Here is a 13,867-nt window from a genome sequence, read left to right on the forward strand (position 1 = left end):
TGAGTCTGAATCAAGCAGTGGAGACTGTGAGAAACACAGAACTACATAGGGAAGCCTGGTTTTGAGTTTGCTCGCGGGATCCAGCAGAGGGCCTGTGAGCCTCTTCGCCAATGCAGCAATCCAAGTCAGATCAAGTCAAACGAAATTTAAAAAGCCCAGGTTTAAAGGATAGAACTCTCCCGGATGATTTTCCAGTCCCCTCCACCCCCCACACACACACCGAGAGGAGATGGGAAAGAGAGTCCGGAAAACCACGTGTCTGTTTCGGGGGAGGTAGTTTAAATGCCCTGTGGGAGTGGTCTTGAGCATCTCTGGGGGAAGGGTCATCATTTGTATTAGCATGTGAGGTGGGGGCTCACACCGCGCGCGCGCGAGTGTGTGTGTGTGTGTGTGTGTGTGTGTGTAGAAGCTAAGGGTTGATGTGTGGTGTCTTCCTCCACCTTGTGTGTGTTTGTTTTTGTGACAAGGTGTCTCTTTGTAGTCCTGGAATGTAGACCAGATTGGCCTCGAATTCCCGGTAGTTCTCCCGCCTCAGCCTCCCCAGGGCTGGGATTAAAGGTGTGTGCCACCACGCCCTGCTCCCACCTAGTTCCTAAGCCACAGGTTCCCTCACTGAACCTGGAACTGACCTCAGCCACACTGGCTGATCAGCGACTCCAGAGATCTTCCTGTCTCCATCACGCGGGATGGCAGTTACCCCTCTGTGGGGATTCCAACTCGGATTCTTATGCTTACAGAGAAAGCTCTTTGCCCAACGAGCCATCTCATCTCCCTCATGACTTATTTTCAACACGTAAATCCAGAGTGCATTTTGTATTCATTGTCTTAGGGTCTTTGTGGTAGGTCAAAGGAGCGTTTTTGAAAGGAGCCGACTGGGGGACTGCGTTGGACATCTTGTGAATTTGGTGCCTCTTAGCTAATTTCGGCCCCAGACCTCTCCTAATCAGGATCCCCGGAACTGGTGTAATACTACAGTGAACGTCTCTGCAGCGACTCTTCTTGCTAAAAACTGTAAGGGACAGAGTGGCAGGAGGCACTACACCCTAGGGCTCTAGGACCCTCAACGAAGTGGAAGGAACTACAGACGGTTCCACGCCCAGCGGGGAGTGTGTGGGCGGGAACCTCTCGCTGCGCACGCGCACTCGCGCTTAGAGCTGCCGGCGCACGCGCACGGGGTCGACTCCCGGCGCAATGGAGCGGGTGTTGGCGGACGCGCTTCTGGCGCAGAGCCGGGAGCCCTGCGCGCTGCTGGGGGCACTGTGCGGCGGGGAGGCGAGTGCGGAGCGGGCGGAGACTCTGCGCCTGGTGCTGCAACGGCTGGAGGAGCGCGGCGCGGGCGCCGGCGGGCTGGCCGAGGCGGCGCACGAGGTGGCCAGGGGCCACCTGGTGCCCTGGCTGCACGCGTCCCCCCGTGGAGGGCCCGCAGGGCCGCGCGTGCTCCGGGCGGCGAGCGCGGCGCTGAGGTCGTGCGCGCGCCTGGCAGGGCCCGAACTGGCAGTGGCGCTGGCCGAGGAGGCGCTGCGCGAGCTGCCGAACGTGCCGGCCGTGGAGCTTCTGGCCGCCGTAGCGCCCTGTCTGCGCGCCCTCGATGATGCCCAGCTGCTGCATCGCCTGGCGCGCGCGTCCGTGGAGCTGGCGCTGGCCGGGGACGCGCCGCCGGCGGTGGGCGCGCGCCTGCTGCCCGCGCTGGCACAGAGTGCAGAACCGGCGTTGCGCGCGGCTTGGGACGCGCTGGCTTCCCCGGGACCCGGAGCTGAGGGCCGCACTGGGCCAGAGCTACTGGTGCTGAGCGCGCTGGCCGAGAAACTACTGTCGGCTCGTGCGCGCCATGAGGACCTCGACGCGCGCCTCCGCGGCCGCTTCTGGAGAACCGTGCAGGCTGGACTGGGCTGCACACAGGACGCGCTCACACGCAAGCGCGCGCGCTACCTGCTGCAGAGGGCTGTACAGGTGTCTGCAGAGCTGGCGATGGACTGTACCTGCGGTCCCCAGGACACAATGGGTACCTACTTTTCTCTCTCTTTCTAAACATAATTATGTCAAAGTATGTGCTCCTGTGTGTACCACGTGCGTGTAGGTGCCTGGGAGGGCATCGGATCTCTTTGAGCTGGAGTTAAAGACGGTTGTGAACTACCTGTTGTGCGTGCTGGGAACCAAACCCCGGTCCTCTAGAAGTGCATTAAGTGCTCTTAGCCACCGAGCCATTTCTCCAGCCTGGTACCTGTTTGTCTCTTTCCCCCAGCTCCACCCAGCTTCCCCAAACCAGCTCTTCAAGGGCCATCCACCTCGTCCTCATTTAGCACCTGCGTGTGGCACCTCTATAGCGATTTCCGCTTGAGCTTTGGGAACAGTGGACCCAGAGTAGGGTGGGATACCGCACATGGTGGTAGTGTGATCCGTACCACAAGCCTGCTCCATTCCGTGACATCCTGATTGAAAAAGGAAGGGTCATTCTAAAAGAAAGACGGTGTGTCCCAAGTTAACGCTTGAAGCTTGAGGAACTTATTAAGTATTGGTCTCTTGACATTCCCTTTGGGAACTGTAGGAGCAGGGTTTGTTAATGTTTGCACGCGTGTGTGCGGGCTTGCGCGCGCGTGTGTGTATGCGCGTGAATATGTTGGAAGTCAACAGAAGGTGTTTTCCTTACTCTCCACTTTATTTTTTGAGTCAGGGCCTCTCTCTGAATCCTGAACTCAATGTTTAGCTAGACTGGCTGACCAGGGATCCTAATCTTTCATCCCCCATTCTGCCTCTGCCTCCTTAGCTGGGCTTACAAGCACATGCCACAATGATGGTATTTCTACATGGGTTATCATGTCTGTCATTTCCATTTGAACTTTTTATTGTATTTATTGTGTGTGTATGCTGTGGCACCCTAAACCTCTCAGGATTCAGGAGGAACGCTGTAGCCAGTGAGCACTGGTTAGAAAGATCCGAGGGTGAAGGAACAGATCAGCTCACATAAATCTCATCATGTCCCGTCTATTCCTCCTGTGTTCTCCCCATGATGATCTCTGGATCCCACAAGGTTTCCAGGCTATACACCCACACAGACACAATTAACAGTTCTTTGTGACACAGCAAGGATACCAGGCATGCACTGTTTAGGGCCACAGACAGATAAGACTGACAAAGCAGGCCCCAGTCGGGCTGATTAGTCTCGTGGTGTGGCTGTGAAGCGCCTGGGCACACCTGAGAAGGGGTGAATTAGAAGAAGGCTGTGATCTCTAAGAGAGGGAATGTGTGTTAATTACACATGTGTGGCTTGTTAAGCTAGACTTTGTAATTGATAAATGTTGAGCAGTTCTTTGCTACCTTTCCTAGTTACTGGAGACACAGCATTGTAGTAACCATGGCAACCAGAGTGCACATTGGCATTTTTGCTGGCTGAATTAAAGGGAATGGAATCTTTGAGCCCTAGAGATAACATCTAAAGCGTAAAGCCTGGAGCCTGGCATTTCCAGTCTCCAGGCTAAGGGACAACTTGGTTCTGGCCGATGCCTGAGTGAGAATCATTTCCTTTCTCCTGGGTCTTTTCCCGAGTTCAAGGCACCTGGTATGTATTCTGTATATCAAGATCATACAGCCATGGAAAGTCATCCAGTATACAGTGTATGAGGGAGCTATACCCAATAATTAATGCACTGCTGGACTTTCCTGGGATGAATCCCACTATGGAACGGGGAACACAGTGACCTCACAAGGGTTCTACAGAAGTGACAGCGGCTAGTCCAAAGACGAATAGTCCCAGAGCTTTGCAAATTGGGTTTTCTCGCTGGAGCACTCCATGAGTTAGTCTCGTGATTTTTGTCAGCTGTACTTTTACTGTATGGTGCTTGTGGCCCACAGCCCTGTCCTTTGGCCTTGTGCTCTCTGATGGCCCCTGAACATTCAGCAGTTTGTGAGTTATATGTTATTTCCTTTTCTGGCAGAAATGCTTGTATGTGGCTTCCTGCTTCCAAAGCAGAGCGGAGATGGTCTACACACCTTCATTTTGTCCTTATAGTTCGACTGATGGTTTGATCAGCCCATCTCCAGCCAGGGGAGATATTTCTATCCAAATTTTATGAGATAACGCGCTGCCTGCCACACAAACGAGGCTCCTTTGCATCCAAGTTTAAGGCCTCGGTCCATCCAGCTGTGTTTGAGAAGCTGGAGATTCTACTGTTGGTTTTGGGAAGTTAGGATGATTCTGGATCCTGCTTAAGGGTGGCCTGTGGCTTCCCCATGGAGGTTCCTGGGGTTTAGGTCCCCGGCCTCCTGGAGTCTCCTCTTTCACTCGTGTGCGACACACTTGGAAGTTTCCCTGAGCTTTGTCAGTGGTGACTTCCTCCCTGGCTGTCTCTTTCTGCTTCTCTTCTGGACTTGGAACCTCTGGACTTGTCCTCCGTCTTAGTTACTTTTCTGTTGCTGAGATAGACACCCTCAAAAAATCCCTCAACCCAAATAAAAGCAAAAATTCAAGCTCAGAGTAGTCAATCAACCAAACAACAACAACAAAATAAAATTAAACAGAAGTTCTGTAGAAAGGTTTTGCTTTGGGCCACCAGTTCATGAAAAAATGACATGGAGACTTATTTTTAATTATGAAAGTTCAACCTTACCGTAGATTTGTACTTAACTAGCTCTTATAACTTAAATTAGCCCATATCTTTGAATCTACATTCTTTCATGTGGCTCAGTTACCTTTACTCTGTATTGCCCATCCTGCTTCCTCACCATTTGGCTAGCAACTCTGCCTTCTTCCCAGAGTTTTCTCAGTCCAGAAGTCCCGCTTATACCTCCTGCCTGGCTATTGACCGTTTAGTTTTTATTAAAGAGTGACACATCTTCACACAGAGTAAAGGAGTATTCGACAACAAATTTCTGTTTGAGTTTCTTAAGCCCTTTAAGTGGTCCCCTCCCAGGTTAGCAGTTGTCTTGTCTGGTGTCACTGGAATTGAGTTAAGAACAGCTGTGATGAAGGCCTTAACCACATTGCTAAAGAAAGAACTGATTTTCCTTTCCTGTTGAATCTCTCCTAGGTTCAAGCCTATTCTGGTGGTCTGAGAAGAAAAAAGACGAGCTTCTAAAGTTCTGGGAAAACTATATCTTGATCATGGAAGTCCTAGAAGGAAATCAGGTGTGTGTTCTCCCGTCTTAGTGAATCCTACAGCCCATGGGCCCCTTTTCAGGCCTCATGGGAAGGCCAGCCTGTATAAGCATGGCTGAATCCTTTGTTTCCTGAAATGGTTACACTTTAAGATAACACATGAATTGTTTCAGGAAATTAAAGAATGCTCTTAGTGGATTCCTGTGATTGTGCAAAACTTTAGTCTCACTTGGTCCCCCTTGGCATTCTCCAACTGCCGTATTTGTTGGGGTGTTCCAGCATGTTACCAGGTGTGAACTACTGGGCTCTCCCCCGTACTTCTGGGTTCAGTTCGTCTGAAGTAAGGCCTGACGAGTATGACCTTTAGACACGTTTCCAGGTGACACCTGTGCGGCCATCCTGGTGTAGAGAGTCCTAGTCTTTAAAGGTCCCTCCCTGAAAGAGTCCCAGCATTCAGGGTTCCTGTCTGTACTGTTCCTAGAGGTTCTCATCTCCAAGGGTCCCAGTGTGTAAGACTCCTCAGCTCTAAGGTTCCTGTGCTAAGGGTTCGTGTGTGTGGTCCCCTGTCTGTAAGCTACAGACCATGGATGTCTGTGGATACATGTCAATAGGAGGTGCCAGTCCTTACATGCCACCCCGCTCCGTGCCAAGTGTACTGAGATGCGGGATGGGCTCTAGGAAGTCTTTCTAAATTCAGATAAGATTGCTGGGTTGCTTCGGCCGGTTAACCCATAAGCCTATTTGTTTTAGAAACTTAGATTTCACGTTACTTTGAACTTTGCGAGTCAGGCTCTAGCTGAACTGTCACAGCATGGTCTAAGAGACCCCGGAACCCTGAGCTCTGAATGCGCTGGGCTTCCCAGTGTGTGACCCCGACAGTGGTGGGACTCAGGGTGAGCGCTTCCAGTGCATTTACCATTTAATCTCCCAGCCTTGCCCGCTTCTGAGTTAGGACGTTTCGTAACTGGGGTCTGCACAGTCTTCCCCAGCTTTGCCGCTCAGTCTCACAGACATGAGTCACTGATGCTGCTCAGACCTGCGGGAACCAGGCTCCTGACACCTGTTTCAGACATAGCAACGAGAGAAAGGGCGCAGTATGTAAACAGGAACCTTCCCCTGAGGTTTCAAAGCCGTTTCGTGTGATTTTTCATGAGATTCTTTGCTCTTGTTTTTAGATACATGTCATAAAGCCAGTCTTACCCAAGCTAAACAGTCTGTTTGAATACGCAGTATCAGAGGAAAATGGTAACGATTGTTTTTTGGTTCTGTTCGTTTGTTTGCTTTAATAACATTAGTCCCCCGATCTCGTAACTAACCGTTATCTATTAGAGTCTTTGGGAAAACCATTTAATAGTGAGGAGGAAATGGGATCAACCCGCAGTGCCTCCAGCAAGCGGTGCTGGCCTCCGGCATTGTGGGTACGTGCTCTCCAAGCACACTGGCCCTGTGTACCCACTGTACCCTTTACCCATCTCTTTACAACATAGCTTTCAATGGCTGCAGAGATTCCAGTAACTTAGAGGTATGATTAGACTTTTAAAGCGGTTTATTATAAAAATTTCAAACTACTTCCCTTCTTTATAGAAAGGAAAGAATATGTGTGATGAACAGGGGCCTGTCTCGGTCATGGCAGACGCACACAGCGGGCAGCCTTGTCTCCTGGGCCCATGTGGTCTCTGCTGCTCCCTCTCCAGCAGCTCAGCTTCCTTTGATTTCATCTGTAAATCTCATTGTGTGTCCTTAGCAGAGCAGGCTGGGGAGAGGGCCCAGTGGGCAAAGGCCTTGGTGTGCAAGCGTGAGGCCCAGAGTTCAGATCCTCAGCATCCATATAAATGCCTTGTGGGTCTGGTGACCTGCCTGCAATCCCAGCATTCCTGAGACAGACACAGGGAAGCCTTGGGTGGACTGGCTAGATAGACTAGCTAAATAAGCAAGCTCTGGGCTCAGCGGGAGACCTTGCCTCAATATGTAAGGTGGAGAGGGGTTGAGGAAGACACCGGATGTCCAGCTCTGGTCTGTACTCACATGTGCCCATGCTGGAACACATGCACATGTATCCCTCCACACCCACACAAATAAGAAAATGCCAATGCTTTCGTGGTAGGGCTATTTTTATAATAAGACCCTTCTAATATGGATATGCACTTCTATTTCTTGTTTGTTAGACTGGGTGGGGGTAGATCCTGTTTCAGATATCTTGGGGTTCTTAGGAAGAGGGCATTCAAGGTGTGACTTTACCTATGCTTTGAGCCCTCAATCGCTCCTGAAACACAGCACACCTGGAGCTTCCTCTAGTGGCTTTGTGAGGCTGAGCTTCAGCCAGTGATGCAGTAACTGCAGGCTGAGGCTTCCTGTCTGTAGGGATGGGAAGGTGCGCTAGCATGTGTTCATTAGTGAGTGCTGCGCCCCGTAGGTAGTGGCTGCCCTGGGCGGTCACCTCATGATGGGCTGACCCCTGTAGGTAGTGGCTGCCCTGGGCGGTCACCTCATGATGGGCTGACCCCCGTAGGTAGTGGCTGCCCTGGGCGGTCACCTCATGATGGGCTGACCCCCGTAGGTAGTGGCTGCCCTGGGCGGTCACCTCATGATGGGCTGACCCCCGTAGGTAGTGGCTGCCCTGGGCGGTCACCTCATGATGGGCTGACCCCCGTAGGTAGTGGCTGCCCTGGGCGGTCACCTCATGATGGGCTGACCCCCGTAGGTAGTGGCTGCCCTGGGCGGTCACCTCATGATGGGCTGACCCCCGTAGGTAGTGGCTGCCCTGGGCGGTCACCTCATGATGGGCTGACCCCCGTAGGTAGTGGCTGCCCTGGGCGGTCACCTCATGATGGGCTGACCCCCGTAGGTAGTGGCTGCCCTGGGCGGTCACCTCATGATGGGCTGACCCCTGTAGGTAGTGGCTGCCCTGGGCGGTCACCTCATGATGGGCTGACCCCTGTAGGTAGTGGCTGCCCTGGGCGGTCACCTCATGATGGGCTGACCCCTGTAGGTAGTGGCTGCCCTGGGTGGTCACCTCACTGATGGGCTGACCCCTGTAGGTAGTGGCTGCCCTGGGTAGTCACCTCACTGATGGGCTGACCCCTGTAGGTAGTGGCTGCCCTGGGCAGTCACCTCACTGATAGGCTGACCCCTGTAGGTAGTGGCTGCCCTGGGCGGTCACCTCATGATGGGCTGACCTCTGAGGAACTGGTCTTTACTTTGCGGATGGCTCTGGCCGTTCTCTGACACAGTGAGAGCTTCCACAGGCCATAGGCATCTTGTACCACCTGGGCTAGCATATAATGGGATCCTGCCCTTCTCTTGAGCTCTTGCTGTTAAAATGATGCTCCCATTTCATGCTTTGCCCATGGCGCTTAGCAAGCCAAACCAAATAGCACTGACTGGTTTTGAAAAGTTCCCGTTGACGGAGAGTTGAAAAACATGTTGGGGTAGATTACAAACAATAGGCCAATTTAGCTGTAGAATACAATGAGATTAAAAAAAGTTTCTAGTTTAATTAAATAAAGACTATTTTAAGAATCAGGAACAATCAATAGAAGGTATACATATGTTCTATTTTTAAGTCTTATTTTTATTTATGTGAATGTGTGGATGTGCCTATGTGGTATACCACATGCATGCAGGTGCACTCACAGGCCAGAAGGTGTTAGCTCTGCTGGAGCTGGAATTACAGCTGGGTGTGAGCCGCCCCACGTGGGCGCTGAGACTCGAACCTCAGTGCTCTGGAAGAGCGGCCAGTGCTCTTAACCACTGAGCCATCCCTCCAGCCCTTATTCTATCTTTTACTGTGGATTCAATTATACAGTCACTTGAGAGGTCCCTTATTCCACGTCAGTGTGTACAAGCACTGGAGGCCGGGGAAGCATTTTCCACTCGAGTTTTGTCTTTTTTTTTTTCCCCATGAAACAGCAGTTTTGGCTCCAAGTCCTATGAAGAGAACAGAGAAGGGACCGAAAAGAAGTTCATGTGAGGGGGCTCAGGCCTGACCTAGGGGTGACACACAAACTCCGAGCTGGGAGTTGACCAGCCTGGGATGGGGAGCTGGCTCTGTGAGGATGGTAGGGGCACTGAAGAAAGTGGGTCTGCAGAGCGGGCAAGGCTGGGGTAGCCAGTGCCAGCCTGTGTCTTATTCACAGTTTAAGAATGGTGGGAAGCTAGGCAGAGGGTGTAAGTAGAGGGTGGCAGTTTGAGATTTGTGTATGAAAAATGGCCTGAAACCAGCTGAGGGGAGAACGAGCTGAACCCACCCCAGATAGATGTAAGGTTCCGTTCGTACACACACACACACACACACACACACACACACACACACACACACACAGAGGCCAGTGCTGTCCTGAGTGCCGTGGTGCCTGCAGCAGCTGAGTGCATCCACAGTGCTGACCGCTGAGGGTTCTACAGGCTCTGGGTGTGTGCTGAACAAACTCCCCGAGCCAGAGCTCTCACGCTGTCAGTGTGACTCTGTCGCACGCAGATTTGTAGTATGAGCCTCAGTCTCCACGCAGAGATCTAAAGCTGAGGTGTGGGTCAGTTCGGGTGCTTGTTCCCGCAGGCTGCTGGCTCATTCATCCCTCCTGGCTCGTGTGCGTTTATACAAGAATGTTTGAAAGCGAGAATAAAATCCTGACCAAAGAAGGCGTGATCCACTTCTTGGAGCTGTGTGCCGTGAGATCACCTCCGTATTCACCGGAACTCTCCGAGGTAATGACATCCCAGCCCTTTCCTCCTTAGCCATCTTCAGGATGGAGAAGGTGGAGGTCGTCTGTTAAGCCCAGGATCTTTTGAGTTTAAGAGAAAAGCCACCCAGTGGGCAAGCTGCCAGTCTCAGCCATTGCTCGGACTAGGAGTCGGAGATGAGGGAGAGGGGAAGTCCTCTGTGTGGGGGTTGGGGGCAGTGCTGGGGTGGGATGTGATGAGGGGGCTCATAAAGCCTGAGAGATGGAGAGGGAGAGCACACCCAGGCTTCCGTCAGTGAACAAGGGGCGCAAAAGACAGGAAAGCTTTGCTCCCTGAGTTAGGATGAGTGGGCAGACCACATAGCAGCAGCCGCAGCAAGGACAGGTCTTTTATAGCTCTGCACACACCAGGCTCCGCTTTTTGAGGCAGTGTCTCATGTAGCCTAGGTTGGCCTTTAAGGCTCCCTGTGTAGCCAAGGCTGACTCTGAACTCTGGTTCCTTTTGCCTCCAGCTCCAGAGTGCTGGGCTTAAATGCACATCAGCACGCCCGTTTATATGGTTCTAGGGATTGAACCCAGGACTTCAAGCATGGGAGGCAAACACTCTGGGCCACGTCCCCGGTCTCAGTCTGCCTGTCTACCTCAGATGTAGCTCTCCTGTTTGGGGAAAGCTGAATGGGAGCACATTAGTCAGGGTTCTTCAGGGGACAGAGTGATAAAATGGCTGTGTATTAAAGGGAAATGTATTAGATTGGAATATAGCAATGGCCGTCTGCTAGCTGGGGAGGCAGAAATCCCATAGCTGGATGCCTCAGTTGTCCAGTCTGGCACCAAAGGCCTGGATGGTTCCTAGAGAGCCGCTGAGTCAGGACTTGAGTCCAGGCTGGAAGCCTAGAGAGGCTGGGTTCCGATGGAGCGAAGAGCGGCAGGAGGAGCCACAGGGGCAGCTGCAGGGTAGAAGAACTCACGAGGGAGAGGCGAAGGCAAGGAGGCAAACAGCTTTGCCCTTGGTCCTCCCTGTATCTGAATGTCTGCTAGAGGTGCTGTCCGCTCTCAGGGTGGGTCTTCTGCTTCAGGTAATTAAACCAAAGCAGCCCCTCCCAGCTGTGTCCAGACACTTGCCTGTGGGTGAGCCTAGATCCATCCAGTGGACAGTATTAGCCGTCACGGGAGCCTTGTCTGCGTCGTTTATGGAGTTTGCAGTCTGGCAGGGAGCTCATGGTAATGCTGTCCTGGAGCCATGAGCCATAGCTGTGTGCACTCTGCTGTCTTTTTGTCTGAGCTGTTCATGTCTGCCTCTGTCCATCAGCTGCCTCACGCAGTGAGACCAGGAGTGTTGGGGTCTATGCAGTTGGGCCCTGTGGCCGTGAGGAGACCAGGGGTGCTGGGGTCTATGCAGTTGGGCCCTGTGGCTGTGAGGAGACCAGGGGTGCTGGGGTCTATGCAGTTGGGCCCTGTGGCTGTGAGGAGACCAGGGGTGTTGGGGTCTATGCGGTTGGGCCCTGTGGCTGTGAGGAGACCAGGGGTGTTGGGGTCTATGCAGTTGGGCCCTGTGGCTGTGAGGAGACCAGGGGTGCTGGGGTCTATGCAGTTGGGCCCTGGGGCCGTGAGGAGACCAGGGGTGCTGGGGTCTATGCGGTTGGGCCCTGGGCTCCGTGTCCCCTTCCTTAGACCCAGGAGCTCACTTACATTAGGGTCACACACACCAGCCTGCTTTTTCTGTCTGAATTCCACACTGCAGCCCCTGAGATGCAATTCTGCCCCTGCATTTCAGGTAACCTGGTGGGGTGGGGGTTGACTGGCCTCTAAGACTATTTGGGGGATGTTAATCCCTGATCCCCACCTTCTCAGCACAGGCTGTTGGCCTTCCCTTGAGGAATCCTTATTTCCCTATTACTGTCTGTATTTCCCATCTAGTTTCTTCGGCAAGCTCCTTTGGCCCTGACCCACGCCCAGGGCCCCGGAGGGTGTTACAGGTAGCAGCATTCTGTGTGTGCCCGCAGGACTCTCCCTGCATTAACCCGCTCTGCCCCTCTGCTCTCCTGTGTCCCGTGTAGAGCAAAGGCAGTTGGAAATTCGTGTTAATTCCCGTCTTTTCCCTTTCAGTTTATCACTGGCCCGCTGATGGACACCCTCTCAGAGAGCTGTCTGTACAGCAGGTAAGCGCCCATGCTGCTCTGGCATTGCTGTGGGGCCGGGGACCAGGCACAGGGCCTTGTGCGTGTTGGGCAGTGGCACACCATGGACAGAGGGTCCAGCCCAAAGCGTCATTCTCTTCCCTAGCAGCAGTGTGGTTCAGTGCATCTGTGCTAGCTCCCAGCAGCTGTGCAGTTACACACGCTGATGTCATGAAACACGCCTAGCCCCCAGCAGCTGTGCAGTGCATCTGTACATGCTGATGTCATGAAACACGCCTAGATCACCTTTTTATTTTAGCTTTTTAATTTTGACTTAGTGTCACCGTTTTTCAGAAAAGTTCAGGGCTAATACAGAGTTGTTCTTCATTGTTCACTAGAGTCAGCAGATGTTAATGTCTGATGGGATTTGCTGAGTCATCACTTCGTGTGTGTGTGTGTGTGTGTGTGTGTGTGTGTGTGACTCTGCTGAACCGACATACCCTCCTTCATGTTTCATTGGTGTGTCTGTCCCCTACTTCCACCCAGCCATCTCTCTCTCTTTCCCTCTCTCCCTCCTCTCTCATCCTCTTTCTCCCTCTGTATTAAGAACTGCGAGCTCACACCAGTATGTCTGGCACAGCCCACTCTAACATTCCTTTCTGTGTCTGACAGTGGCTGCCATGGCCTATAGGAGGTCTGCTTGTCCACAGCTTTCGTGCTTGGAAAAGGTTAGCAGTCGGAAGCTTGTCAGTTTTCTGCCTTAGCCTCATTGGGAGAATTATCGATACCCTGAAACTGCCCGTTCAGATCTCTGCTTTTGGAATTGTTTTGTCTTTCTGATATTGATCACTTGAGTTCATAACTATAAGCAAGTTATGCTTAGGAGCCCTCTAAAAAAGAAAAAACACCCCATTTCTCACACTCTTTAAAAATGCTAACTAGCATCCTGGCCAACTGACAGGAATATATTAGTTTCTAGTGTCTGATGCATACATATTGACAACATAAAATGGCATGATTGACAGGGACATGAGTCTTCAGGGAGTCATTGCTAGATGGCATTCCACATCTGTGAGGCAGCTGGGCAGTGTGCAGTCAGCAGCGGCCCACATGCTTTTGGGAGAGTTGGCATATACATTTATCACGACATACCTTCTGGTACCCTGTTGTGTTCAGTTAGCAGATAACACACAGAGCCAGAAACGCTTGGTGGAGTCCACATTCACAGTGAAACACTGTAGCCGATGCGAGGCCTCTCAGGTACTTGTCTTCACTGGGAGTGCTCCTTTAACCTAGAGATGGAAAGCCACTGAGTTATATGTTGGAAACAAAAAAGCACAGTTTAAGTTGATCATCCTCAGCGGTTTTATTATGATGCTAGACTGATGTGTGTCAGGAGGGGAAGGGGAGTGTCATCGCAGGCTGCCGTGCCCCTTCAGTCTAACAGCCCAGGTCCTGGAGAGTCCCGCTTGTTCTGCTAGAACACTCAGATGTTTCTGCGTTCAGAGAGTCTCTGAACATTACTGAGAAATAAAATGCAAGTCCAGGGCAAGAGGCCTTGTCCAGTTATTTACTGCTGGGAACCACGTTGCGTTTAGACTAATGTCTGTATGCTTATTTGTAAATGGATTTTAAGTTCATGTTTTTCTCCCCTTTGTTCTCAGATCCCCAGGGCAACTGTCGGGAAGTGGCTCTCCCCTGGGATTAAAGCTGCAGACGTTTCTGGTCGCTTACGTTTCTCTTCTTCCAGAAGAAGCAAAGAGTATGTCCTTAGAGGTTTTAATTTACATTTTAACTTAGCATGTTCTGGTACATGTGCCATTATGTGACTGTCATGATTGGTGTCTGCAGCGGGCCACTGGCCTTGTGGTCTGTATACTGTCTCCTCTGCAGGCGTTAGCAAGCAAGGCTAAGCCAAGGAAAACTGCTGAACAGTACCCTGCCCTCTCTGGGTTGATCTTTGCAGCAGAAAGACAGCTACG

General features: G+C 52.0%; 1 protein-coding gene across 2 annotated transcripts in view; it reads left to right on the forward strand.

The window, feature by feature from the left end:
* The first annotated feature begins 1,191 nt into the window (after positions 1-1,191).
* The window catches only part of Tarbp1 (TAR (HIV-1) RNA binding protein 1), a 47,037-nt gene continuing 34,361 nt past the window's right edge, over positions 1,192-13,867 (forward strand). For both annotated transcript variants that reach the window (XM_057754429.1, XM_057754430.1), the window contains exons 1-6: positions 1,192-2,002; positions 5,025-5,122; positions 6,268-6,337; positions 9,645-9,793; positions 11,875-11,927; positions 13,550-13,647. In XM_057754429.1, coding sequence (XP_057610412.1) covers positions 1,192-2,002; positions 5,025-5,122; positions 6,268-6,337; positions 9,645-9,793; positions 11,875-11,927; positions 13,550-13,647 — 1,279 coding nt within the window. The remainder of the gene's footprint in view (positions 2,003-5,024; positions 5,123-6,267; positions 6,338-9,644; positions 9,794-11,874; positions 11,928-13,549; positions 13,648-13,867) is intronic.

This window comes from Chionomys nivalis, chromosome 21 (genome assembly GCF_950005125.1).
Source record: "Chionomys nivalis chromosome 21, mChiNiv1.1, whole genome shotgun sequence".
Taxonomy (NCBI): domain Eukaryota; kingdom Metazoa; phylum Chordata; class Mammalia; order Rodentia; family Cricetidae; genus Chionomys; species Chionomys nivalis.